Source organism: Lolium rigidum, chromosome 5 (genome assembly GCF_022539505.1).
Source record: "Lolium rigidum isolate FL_2022 chromosome 5, APGP_CSIRO_Lrig_0.1, whole genome shotgun sequence".
NCBI classification, from domain to species: domain Eukaryota; kingdom Viridiplantae; phylum Streptophyta; class Magnoliopsida; order Poales; family Poaceae; genus Lolium; species Lolium rigidum.
In genome coordinates this window covers 97448756-97462122 of record NC_061512.1, presented here as the reverse complement: position 1 = coordinate 97462122, position 13367 = coordinate 97448756, and the positions used below count along the sequence as shown (strand labels likewise).

At 41.1% G+C, this 13367-nt stretch overlaps 1 protein-coding gene across 1 annotated transcript; it reads left to right on the top strand.

Annotated features, from left to right (window-relative positions):
* Positions 1-6301: 6301 nt before the first annotated feature.
* LOC124656199 (sodium/hydrogen exchanger 6-like) lies at positions 6302-12977 on the top strand. Its single transcript, XM_047194987.1, has 21 exons — positions 6302-6509; positions 8576-8627; positions 8736-8795; positions 8873-8897; positions 8987-9072; positions 9152-9263; positions 9354-9416; positions 9508-9527; positions 9603-9697; positions 9862-9890; positions 10492-10523; positions 10602-10649; positions 10737-10797; positions 10959-11056; positions 11133-11208; positions 11302-11321; positions 11481-11578; positions 11678-11787; positions 11868-11954; positions 12447-12535; positions 12833-12977. Exons 1-21 carry the CDS (start codon positions 6302-6304, stop codon positions 12975-12977), a joined length of 1614 nt encoding a protein of 537 aa, XP_047050943.1.
* Positions 12978-13367: the final 390 nt, after the last annotated feature.

Genomic DNA, 13367 nt, shown 5'->3' with positions numbered 1-13367 from the left:
AGTTTCCCTTAAGTGGATTACCCAAGGTTTATCGAACTCGGGGAGGAAGAGGTCAAAGATATCCCTCTCATGCAACCCCGCAACCACAAAGCAAGAAGTCTCTTGTGTCCCCAACACACCTAATAGGTGCACTAGTTCGGCGAAGAGATAGTGAAATACAGGTGGTATGAATAAGCAAGTAGCAACGGCACCGGAAAAGTGCTTTGCCCGGGACGATAAACAAGCGAGTAGTAATGCAGCAGTAGTAACGCAATAGAAACAAGTAAACAAACAGCGATAGCGATATTTAGGAACAAGGCCTAGGGATTAGACTTTCACTAGTGGACACTCTCAACATTGATCACATAACAGAATAGATAAATGCATACTCTACACTCTTGTTGGATGATGAACACATTGCGTAGGATTACACGAACCCTCAATGCCGGAGTTAACAAGCTCCACAATAATGCTCATATTTTAGTAACCTTTAGTGTAAGATAGATCAAAAGACTAAACCAAGTACTAGCATAGCATGCACACTCGTCACCTTCATGCATATGTAGGAGGAATAGATCACATCAATATTATCATAGCAATAGTTAACTTCGCAATCTACAAGAGATCATGATCATAGCATAAACCAAGTACTAACACGGTGCACACACTTGTCACCTTTGCACACGTGCAGGAGGAATAAAACTACTTTAATAACATTGCTAGAGTAGCACATAGATAAATTGTGATACAAACACATTGCAATCATAAAGAAATATAAATAAGCACCTCACTATGCCATTCAACGAGTGAATAAGTATTCCGTGAAATATAGCCTAAGAGACCCACACGGTGCACACACTCGTCACCTTTACACACGTGGGACAAGGAGTCTCCAGGAGATCACATAAGTAAGACTCACTTGACTAGCATGATGACATCTAGATTACAAGCATCATCATATGAATCTCAATCATGTAAGGCAGCTCATGAGATTATTGTATTGAAGCACATAGGAGAGAGATTAACCACATAGCTACCGGCATGCACCCCGAGCCTCGATGGAGAACTACTCCCTCCTCATGGGAGCAGCAGCGGTGATGAAGATGGCGGTGGAGATGGCAGCGGTGTCGATGGAGAAGCCTTCCGGGGCACTTCCCCGCTCCGGCAGGGTGCCGGAACAGAGACTCCGTCCCCCGGATCTTGGCTTCGCGATGGCGGCGGCTCCGGAAGGTTTTCCGTATCGTGGTTCTTCGCCTCGTGGTTTTCTCGACGGAGGCTTTAAATAGGCGAAGAGGCGGTGCGGGAGGGTCGAAGGGGTGGCCACACCATATGGCGGCGCGGCCGGGGCCCGGGCCGCGCCGGCCTATGGTCCGGGGGCCCGATGCCCCCCCCTCTCGGTCCTTCCCGGTGTTCTGGATGCTTCCGGTGAAAATAGGAACCCGGGTCTTCGTTTCGTCCAATTCCGAGAATATTTCGTTACTAGGATTTCTGAAACCAAAAACAGCGTAAAACAGGAACCGGCACTTCGGCATCTTGTTAATAGGTTAGTTCCAGAAAATGCACGAATATGACATAAAGTGTGCATAAAACATGTAGGTATCATCAATAATATGGCATAGAACATAAGAAATTATCGATACGTCGGAGACGTATCACGCCGCCCTAGTGTGGCGCCACCTCGTGGCCCCACTTCGTAAGTCCTCCGGTCTTCTGGAAGCTTCGTGGAAAAATAGGCCCCTGGGCGTTGATTTCGTCCAATTCCGAGAATATTTCCTTACTAGGATTTCCGAAACCAAAAACAGCAGAAAACAAGAATCGGCTCTTCGGCATCTCGTTAATAGGTTAGTGCCGGAAAATGCATAAATATGATATAAAGTATGCATAAAACATGTAGATATCATCAATAATGTGGCATGGAACATAAGAAATTATCGATACGTCGGAGACGTATCACACCCTCGGGAACGTCTAACTCACATAAGTGCACACCAAGCTTGTCCCCTTGGTGTATAGAGGACTGGGAACCCTACGAAAAGAACTTATTATCCGTTACTTCATTGCTTTCATTTACCTTTTTGTGTTTACTTTTAAGGAAACAAAATACACAAAGCCTTGCATCTTTTGTTGTTTACTAATGTTAAATTAGAGAGTCATTTCGTGAGCTTCTTGTGGGTTTGACACTCTTACTTATAAAAAGGTACTATAATTGATCTACTACACTTGTGGGTTATCAAAATCAATGTTTCATGGGATAGAGGCGAATGTATGCCGATATTCACATGGAGGTTGAAGAGGAAGAAGTGGCGCTTGCCAAAGTCTCTAGGATCATGACAATCATGGTGGGTTCATCCAATGAGTACAAGATGGTAACATAGTTTTGTAATTTTTGTTGAATACATCTAGAGTTGGACAATGAAGAAGGTTGATGCCAATACCTTCCTTATTGTGTTCCCCAACACGACAAATCATATAGTGATTAGGAGGTTTAAGAAAATGTTTCTACTTTGTAACAAAATATATTAGAGCTATTTTGGTAGGTTTTGTAATGATATCTGGATTGTTTGAAACACTTAGTGAGATCTTGGTTAGAGGTTTTGGAATTCTCAAATAATTGAAGAACGTGGCTAGACAACTAGCCTTCCTTGTGGGGAGCGAATAATTGTAGACAAAGTTTCTCTGAAGAAATTAAACTGAGTGTGGATCTTGTTAGCCTGTAAGATATGGGTTGTGAATGATGTTTACATGAACGACCACATCATATGGTAGGTGGAAATAAACACATGGGTATAACCGTATAAGAGAAAATGCGACACGGAATAGAAAAATGAAAAACATGATAGTAACAACATGTGAGGAAGGTGGGCTAGTAATGACCATGAAGAGGACAAAGCTGAAACACCCTAGTTCAAAAGATCGATCCATCCACCACCAGTCTTTCTAGCTCCATACTCACGTCAAACAAGACAATGTGTGACACGACACAACTGAAGAGACTATTTCATACAATGGAGCATGGCCCAAATAAAGAATGGACCAGTAGGACAGACTGTAAATAGGATATTTGTTGCTAATGAGCCACACTTATACCAAATCCTAAGGGAAGCTGGTAGGAAGGGTGGGCCAAGGCCCAATATGGTCATAGGTGATATGTCAAAGAAGATGATGTAAACTCCAAAGTCTTAGAAGCACGAGAGGAAACAACACACCACACGAGAAACTGATTTTGCTGGTGCCTGGTATCGAAGCGGCAATAAGAGGCAACATGATGAATGAAGTCGCCTGGCAAGGAAGAGATGGCAGGAGGGGTCGCTGCAACGATAGCCTGTCACCTATGGAAATTGTCCAGATGACCAGTTCAACTCAAAGTACTTATGGGCATGTTCAAAATTACTTTTGCTCCATCCTTCAACGGTGATCGTGACATATATAATCGCCAATCCCTATTCGCTGGTCAGTGGAGGCAAGATTTGTTCAAGTTTCAACTTCAACAGATTTCAAAATTTCAATTTTTAACAATATTTTTAATTTTTTTTTGATCTGAGCATTTCTTAAGTTTAAACATTTTTGAATTTGAATATTTTTCAAATATAAATATGTTTTAAATATAAAAAATGGGAAAATAGAGAAACGGTGATGATAGTGCTTTTTTTGAAATTTAGGCAACTTTATTACTGTACACATCCACGGGCCAGAAATTCTCCCAGAGAAAATCCTCATCCCATCCCCCTGTTGTTGGGTTAATTAACTCATCTACTCTTGTCAATAGACAACGACCTCTCGGAATAGTCACCATCCGTGTCAGACTATCTGGCACCCAATGATCCGACCATATATTTATAGTACTACCATTTCCAGGTCTCCAAATGCAACCTCTTTTAAAGGTTTTCAACCCTGCCATAATACTCTACCAGATAAACGATGACCCCTTCTTCAGCTTGGCATCAATAAGATCACCATTTGGGTAGTATTTTGCACGCAGAACCTGAGCACATAAGGAATCAGGATCACTTAATAACTGCTTAGCCAACATTGCCTGGTTAAAACAGTGTAAATCACGAAAACCCATTCCCCCTTCATTTTTAGGAATACTCATCTTCCACCACACCATCCAGTGAATTTTGCGTTGAGTACTTGTACCACCGCACTAGAACCTTGCAATTGCATTATAGATCTCCTTGCAAACTTACTTAGGTATGTAAAAAACTGACATAGCATATGCCGGTATAGTCTGAGCTATTGCCTTCAGAAGTATTTCCTTAACTCCCATATACAGAAGCTTCTCATTCCAACCATTAATCCACTGACAAATTATTTCAATCACGTGTTGAAAGCAATCACTTCGATCGATGCCAACAATACTTAGCAGCCCAAGATATTTGTCTAACAAAGATTCCACGAGAATGTTGAGGTGTACAGAAATCTCTTCCCTGAGATAAGAACATTCGTATTTGGGCTGAAAAAAAACGCTAGACTTTGCTTCACTTACAAGTTGGCCTGAGCTTGCGCAATACATCTCTAGTGCATTTCGGAGAGCCGTGGCGTTGGACAAATCAGCCGACATCAAGATCAGAGAATCATCAACAAAAATAAGGTGTGACACTGACGGTGCATTCCTGCACACTCTGACCCCTTGAATACCACCAGTCATCTCCTCATACGCTAGAAGGCTGGACAAGCCCTCAACACAAATCAAGAATAAATATGGTGACAAAGGATCACCCGGTCTAATACCCCTTGTAGGAGTAAAGGTCTCAGTTTCTTCTGAATTGAACCAAACCCTATAGTTTACCGAAGAGACACATGCCATGATAAGGTTAACCAAGCCTTGGTCAAAACCTAGTCGCATCATCATATCCCGAAGAAAATTCCATTCCACGCGATCATACCCTTTGTGCATGTCCAATTTAACCACACAAATACCTCTATTCCCTTGTCTCTTCGTTTTGATTGCATGAAAACTTTCATAGGCAACCAACACATTATATGTAATTAATCTCCCTGGGACAAAGACACTCTGTGTCTTCGAGATGATATCAGGTAATAGAGCTTTCAATCTTCTCGACATCACTTTTGAAATCACCTTGTAAATAACATTACAAAGGCTAATAGGCCGAAACTGTGTAACTAGTTTCGGACTTTTCACCTTAGGGATTAAAACTATAGCAATTTCGTTCCAATCCTTAGGTATCACACAGGTATTTAGTGCTTACAGTACCTGTGAGGTTAACCTCGTCCATCAACCACATCCCAAAATTTCTTGTAAAACACTCTAATTCTTCTATAAATTCATATTTTTTTGAGGATAAGTCGCCACTTTATTTATCAGTAATGTTCATAGGTATGCAAAACTCATTCGGCGGTTTAATTAGCCAGATGTGGCGACCGGTAGAAAGAGATACAGAGGACCGAGCTAAGCTGTGAGCCTCCATATTAGCAGTTCTTCGCTCATGCACAAACGTCACATCCCCGAAGTCCCTTGATCTTGATCGAATCTCGCAAAGTACACTGCTGAATTTTCCCAGGTAATTTCCATCAAGACTGTTAATCACCTCTAAACAGTCTGAAGCCACTTTAACTCGTGAAAGATGGAGATCAGCTGCAAGAGCCAAAGCCTCTCGGCAAGCGAGTGCCTCCAAAATCGCTGGGTCATCCATGCATGGAACCTGGACCGCCGATGCACCCAGGTAGACTCCTTCCGACGATCGACAAACCGTTGCAATTGCACCAGCCTTTTCCGACTTCTTCACCGCTGCGTCCACATTGATTTTGGCGACGCCGGGGGGAGAAGCAATCCACCTCCTCACCTGCATGCGCTGAGTTGCAGGTTGAGCTTTAACCTTGCTCGCCGAAGCACATTCAAGATCACGTAGAAAGGATTCCACAAATAAGTGAGTGGAAAACGGGCTCTGAAATACTTCCTCATGAATTGCCTTACGACGAGCAGACCATACCCAAATACCCAATGCCCAACAGTGATGATCGTGCTAGTTCAGCCCAAGTGCCTAGGTCGAGTGAAAGTTCGATCAACGGCTCGTTTTTTCCCAGGTCTATCTAATCTGCACTGTAGGGCCCACACCCAATGCCTCGTGGGTCCTCACACTCCAGACCGTGCGGCCTTTCCTACCCGTCCGATCAACGGGCGAACGCATCCGGAGCCGTCCATTTCCGCAACACCGCGGCAACCAGCAGAGCACTCTGTCTCGAGTCCGCAACGGGAGGAGAGGCGTCGCCACGCCACTCGCCCGCATAACGCGCACGGGAGAACGAATCGAACGAGGCGTCGGAGACGACGGGGAGAGAGCTTGCGCCGCGATCGGAGCGAATGGAGACGGCGGCGTTCTCCGCGGCGGCGCCGCATCCGGGCGCGGGGCTGGGCCTGGGCGGCGGCGGGGCGGTGGACGAGCAGCAGGCGGCGGGGGTCGGGATCCTGCTGCAGATATCCATGCTCGTGCTCTCCTTCGTGCTCGGCCACCTTCTCCGCCGCCGCAAGTTCTACTACCTGCCCGAGGCCAGCGCGTCCCTCCTCATCGGTACGTGCCCTATACCCTGACAACCCATCCATTCCGCCCTCGATCCTCGGAGGTTCCTAGTTCGAAATGCCGGCTTTAGGTGTCTTCGAGATCGTTGTGGATACAATTGCTGTTCTGGTCCCGTGCCATTTATTTGGTTGGTGAGCGGTAGCTGATTGGTTCAGGAATTGGGGTTGTTTACTGACGCGATATGAATCGCTCAAGTGTTCAGTGGCGGGCGGTGATGGTATATGGTTGCGACTTTGCGAGGAACAACTGCGTGCGCGCGTTTTGTTTGCACCTTCGAGTGCGTGAACCGGATGATCAAATTAAAATATGCATTCTGCACGCGCTACTGTCGTACTTCTAACAGTGTTCATTTTCAGTGCTGTCAGTGAGTGTGTGTGAGTGTGTGGTTCAGTTGGTTGTAATTGGTGTCCCTCCTGATTTATTCAGATATACGACGAGTGATGTCCCATTTGGGTTATGTTAGCTATCCATTATTTGGGTCACTCGTTGGGTTACCACTCACTGTTGATAATTTCCACTTACCTTAGAAACTAGATCACTGCAAATGTTACATAATGTCTTCATTCTACATTCAACATGATTCACATTAATTTCAAGCCTTTACTCCCTCTGTACCGAATTACAAGACGTTCTGGCCTGCTGGAATGGCCTTCACTGCTGATATTATAATCCGGTACAGAGGTAGTAGACTAGTAGTTTGTAAATGCATAACTTGTGCGTAGAAAATGTGTACAATGGTTTTCTATCTGATAATGTTTGAGAACTGTGGCAGTCCAGCTCGGTTTACAGCCTTGCTGGGTATAAGTGTAATGTGATTTCATCTTTTGTTAGAATGTGTATGTACTCCCTACAATTTCTAGGCCCTTCTGAACTAAGTATTAATGCTACCCTTAAGTTATTTCTGCAACCTCTTCATTTTCCTCCCAAGTACAATAAATACTAGTCATAGGCTCAATTCTTGATGAAATTAATGAGGGGCCAAATAGGAACAACATGAGCAACACTTTTTTTTTCGAGAATGACATGCGCAACAGTTCATTTGGTGTCTACAAGGACTTTGGTTGTAGTTAAAAATTCTAAGTGGAATTACAATGTGGATCAGAGGGCGTATTACAGTTTCTGGTAACACAGATGCATTCTAGTAGTTGATATTAGATCTTCTTTACCTTGCTCTCTCTTTGAGTTGCCCTACCCTTTTTTTTTTGCCAAAAATCCACCGATCTATTGATAATCATCAACAATAGTACAAAAGAGCTTTAAAAGTAAAACAAATTACAAAAAGATTCTTGAACCACCTAGCAAAGACTACATGCACTAGAGCGAGCCAAAGGCACGCCGCTGTCTTCACCCCTCCCTCAGTGGAGCAGCCAAGGACGTAGTAGAGCTTGTTGTAGTAGACAGACGGGAAGTCGTCGTGCTAAGACCCCAAAGGATTAGCACACCATAGCAGCAACAATCGCCAAAGATGAGAACCATAGATCGGAAGAGTCGACTTGCAACAACACCAACTAACACGAAAAATGACCGGATCCGAAGACAACTCCACACAACCTCCGCTGGCGCTACGCACACCGCCAAAACGGGGATAGAGCGCGGAGGACCTTATTAATGTAACCGCCGCCTCACCATCTTGAAGAAGACACTGCAAATACCTATAAGAAATAACGAAAACCTCCCGCCGGCAAGAGGCCCTGGTCCAAGAATCTTCTTTTTGTAATTTTGCTGAAACAAGTACCTAAAAGAAAGAACTAAAACCTCTCTTCCACGATTTTAGTTTAATTGCTGAAACAAGGTCTGTTGGCTGTATATGAAACTACGTGGAACTTGTATAAAAGTACTCCGGCAAAAAGTATTTATGTAGTAAACCTATGAATGGCTTTCTGTAGAGAGTAAACTATATTTGAAGTTATAATACCGACACATACAAATCACACATATTACTAGTGTACTAGAGTATCTAGAACCAAAGTGGTGATTTGTCATACTAGTTTTCAGAGGTACATTGAATATTATATAATTATACCATTGTTCTGTAATTGTTTAATATTTTTTATCAGGGATGATTGTTGGAGGATTTGCTAACATATCAAACACGCAGAAAAGTACTAGGTATGTTCTCACTCTCTTTATGCTTTGTCCCGATTGAGAAAATTATCCTGTAAATTATCATTATTCTGTTCAATCTTTGATGTTTGTCTACTTCCTATGTTAATTCAGGAGATGGTTCAATTTTCGGGAGGACTTCTTCCTTCTCTTTTTACTTCCTCCAATTATATTATATCCTTTACTATGTCAATTTTGTTTCTAAATTATTTTTTGGGAAGTTTGACATGTTTTACTTGACTGCACCTTACTCAGTCGGGATTTAACTTAGCACCAGTAAGTGCTGAATTATTAAGGCCCGTAGTTCCTTAATGTTCCATCAGTGCAGGCTCACACCTAATCATGTCAAAATTTGTTTCTGGCAGAAACCATTTTTTTCAAACTTTGGTGCTATCATAACTTTCGCAATCCTGGGAACCTTCATTGCTTCCATAGTTACGGGGCTTCTCGTGTAAGAAACCATTTTCTATTGCCTCTTTGCATATTTCCCTTTGTTAATAAGCATCTAACGTGGTTTACCTTTGTTGCAGCTATCTTGCTGGGTTACTATATATCATCTATAGGTTGCCTCTGGTTGAATGTATGATGTTTGGTGCTCTTGTGTCAGCAACAGATCCTGTAACTGTGCTGTCTATATTTCAGGTTTATGCCATCTCTTCTTATACTAACATGTGCAAGTTTAGTTACTGTTTCTCAAAAGAAATGATTTACATATTATTCATGGAATTACAGGAACTCGGCACCGATGTGAACCTCTATGCTCTTGTTTTTGGAGAATCTGTTCTAAATGATGCTGTATGTATAATTTTTCTACTTACATATTTTTAAATGTTTTCTAGTGATGATCACTTATTGCTTGGTATGTACCTATGGTGTGACAATTAAGGTGGCTATATCCTTGTACAGGTGAGGATGTTATTACTAAGATTTCAGTTATGTGCTTCCTTTCATAATCCTGCTCTAAGTACCTTATTGATTCAGGACCATGGCATCTATGAGGACGAATTCTCCCGATCAGAATTTTGTCGTAGTCATCTTGAGGTTTCTTGAGAACTTTGTTGGTTCAATGTCATCAGGTAATGCAATTCTAGTTCGTCAAATCTACTCATGCGTGGAACAGATTCCAGTAGACTTTAGTATTTTCTTCGTCAATCAGATTACTCTCTTGCTTTTCCTTATGACTATGCAAACTTTAATCTGTTATTCTACATTTCATATTTCGACTCACTTTTTTATGCAGGAATCGGAGTTGGGCTTATCTCTGCTCTCATATCCTCTACATTGCCTTTTGTTCAGTTAGCAGGAATCTAACTTTTAAGAACGTTGTCATTGCTTCGTTAATGTGATTCATGAAAGTAATGTGATTCAAATTAGTAACCCATCTGGAAAGTTAAGTAACATTGTAAATACAGCAATATGGCATATGAGTCTGCAGGCATCTGGACTGTTTTCTCTTGTTTCTGAGTGTAACTCAGAATGATCAGCATTTTTTTCTCCTAAGATTACCTTGAAATGTTACACCTATAATGAACAAAAATGCGCAAGTTGTTGGAAAATACAAAAGGCCATAACCTGGATTACATCGACCAAGTTGAAGTGTAGGACTTCCTTAAATATCCAAAATAGAGATATTTCTGTAGGACCATCAGTTAGAACACTTTGTATCAACATGTGCTACGATAATAATCTTTCTGGGTCTAGAAGGAAAAGTAAAAGCTCATATATTCTGTAAATTATCAACCAGTAGAGAGTATAAAATCTGTTGTTCCATACATAACATTATAGATCTGAACATTGGTAGATATTTCTTGTTCTCATTTGTATCGTGTTGTCTAGCCATGCATGCATGAACTCCTTAATTCTATCAAACCTCTTCAAGTACGCAGAACTTGGTGTCGAGAAGTAAGATCTAACACATCTAATTTTTCCAAAACTAGATTTAGCGTAAAAGCAACTAAATTTCTTAATTTTCATTTGCAGCCTTCATAATCTGGAGAGTTGCTTGTTTGTGCTTTTCCCTTACTTCTCGTAAGTCTTAAGCCTATCTAATTAGAACTATGTTTCAATGTTTCGTTTCATTCACACATTACTATTAGTAACTGCCGTTTGTGTTAGGTACATGTTAGCTGAAGGCCTTGGCTTGTCTGGCATTGTTTCTATTCTCTTTACCGGGATTGTAAGTTTTAGTTTTGAGAACGCTGCCTTGTATTTCTTTTGTAACGTGGAGTTAAACTTAGTTACAGAATTTCTACAGCGACTGCGACACGCAAAATCATAAATCATAAATCCTTGAACAAAGAAGATACATTGTAACATGAAATTAAAGTTTTATTTCAGGTAATGAAGAGATATACATTCTATAACTTATCAGAAGATTCTCAGCGTTTTACCGCTCGTTTTTTCCATTTGCTTTCATCACTAGCAGAAGCATTCATGTAAGTCAGATTCTAATTGTGACATGTTTAACTTAACTAATTTAGTTAATAAGCTGGTGATTATTCTTCTAAACAGATTCATATACATGGGGTTCGATATTGCAATGGAACGTCAAAGCTGGTCTCATATTGGATTCATATTTTTCTCAATTGTATCCTTCTTTTGTTCTGCACCAATATGTTAAAATCCCTTTATTATTATTGTTTCCTTAACTTCTTTTTTTCTCTTTTGTCAACTAATGCAGGTATTCATATTAGTTGCAAGGTATAATCTAATGAACTGATCTATATATTATTTCCTTGTTTGGTGGGTGTGTGACGTGTCAAACTTGGTTGCTGAATGTTTTGAGATTAGAATGTATTCCATTATTGAACACATTCAGATTGTTTGACACCTAACTAGTTTTCTCTCCTGTGTTTGAAGGGCTGCAAATGTCTTCTCTTGTGCATACATATTAAATTTGGCACGACCACCTCATTCCCAAATACCTAGGCAATATCAGGTGGCCCTCTGGTATAGTGGTATGTATACCGCTAAACATGCTCATTAGATAAATAATAATGCTCATCAAATAAATAACTTCATGTTTGAGGTACTAGATATTGATCCTTCCTTCTCAGGACTCAGAGGAGCTATGGCGTTTGCCCTTGCTCTTCAGTCAGTTCATGATCTTCCTGAAGGACACGGCGAGACAATTTTCACCGCTACCACATCTATTGTCGTTCTCACTGTAAGTTGTTGCATGTAGTTCTTTAGGATTTCCCTAAAGCTTCCGAAATGACTTTCTCTCTGCAACATCTCACATCTCAGGTACTTTTGATTGGAGGCTCAACTGGAACAATGCTTGAATCCCTACAAGTAGTTGGGGACAGTAACCGTTATCGACATCCGTATGAGGCAAGTGCGTTTGTAGTGTTCAACAGCAACAGATAGTTGGGTGCTGACTGCTGAGTGCCTATATATATCGTTCAAATTGCGCCGGGGTTAATGTTCCTTTTAAAAAATCAAATATCACGTTTCTCTGTATATGGCCATTTAGTTCCTACAAGAATATTTTTGTTCTTTTTGCTGTGATATCGTAAGTTCACATCCTTAGAGTCAAATGGTACTAAAAATAAAGAAACAATTTGTACTCCCTATCAGATCAGTTCATAGCCTGCTATTTGTTCCCACAAAAATGGTGGTCTCTAAAGTGCAGCTGAGTCCATTTTGGCAGTTGTAGCTGGATCATCGAATGTGAGATGCACTTCCACTGTTCACTTGTACTTATCCTTGTATATTTCACTGCTATTATCTCAAATCCTGAGTATTACTAGCGGTTGATGATTATTGTTTCATAAGAAAGTACTGGTGGTTTATGTTTATGGATAGCTTACTTGCTAAATGCAGGAGAACTTCGATGGGAGCAATGCTGGTTATGAGGAAGGAACATCTACTCCGAGCAAATTTCAACTGAAACTCAGAGAACTTCGGAGAAGGTGCACTAATTAACACCTGATCTTGAAACTGTGCTATCTGTTGAACTTGCTTTCTTCTTCAGGGAGTTGGGTAGAAAGTTTTGCCAACTGGCAATCCGTCATTACTTCTTGGCTGAAGTGGTTTGAAATAATTTGGCTATCCAATATAACGTCACATGAGTTCTTTCTTACAGAATCATCAGAAGTTGCTGATATGCATTATTCGTGGTGTTTTTGTGTTGATAACCTTCTCTAATATTTTTGTCTGTTGCAATAAAGCAGGAACTTTTCTAATCAACTTTTCCTTTTGTCCTGCAGCACTTCCTCTTTTGCTTTATTGGACAGGAACTATCTCACTCCCATTTTTACCTCTCAACATGAGGATGATGATGATGACGACGACGACGATGTTGATGATGATTCTGGTAAGAGACATGTCCTTGGTTTTCATTCCTTTTCGTAAAGAAATGTCAAGTGAAAATGTGCCTAAATTCGCAACCTGTAAAATTGGTCCGTGAAATTTTAAAATAAATCTCCATATAATTTTTATAATGCGGAAGAGTATGTTTTATGTCCATGCAATATTTAAGGATCAAATTCAATCTCATTTGCGAGGTACAGAAATTAAATGCTCAGTGGTATGTTGGAAATGATACTGAATTTGATCCTTGCGTCGGCATAGAACATGCATGCGCCTCCCTGAAACTCACATTATTTGAGGTTTTCTTTGGAAGTTTTACACACGATTTTCACGTGATTTCTGAAATCCGTTTTCACCATATAATTTTAATACCCACATGTAATATTTGCCTGAAACCAGTTGTACTCAGGTGACAACAAGATGCTTTCCCTC

Excerpts from the sequence above, each read along its gene's own strand:
- LOC124656199 (XM_047194987.1), top strand. The coding sequence starts at position 6,302 with ATGGAGACGGCGGCGTTCTCCGCGGCGGCGCCGCATCCGGGCGCGGGG. Across the intron at positions 8,898-8,986 it reads CGGGATTTAACTTAGCACCA|AAACCATTTTTTTCAAACTT; the intron begins GTAAGTGCTGAA and ends TGTTTCTGGCAG. Across the intron at positions 9,264-9,353 it reads CTGTGCTGTCTATATTTCAG|GAACTCGGCACCGATGTGAA; the intron begins GTTTATGCCATC and ends ATGGAATTACAG.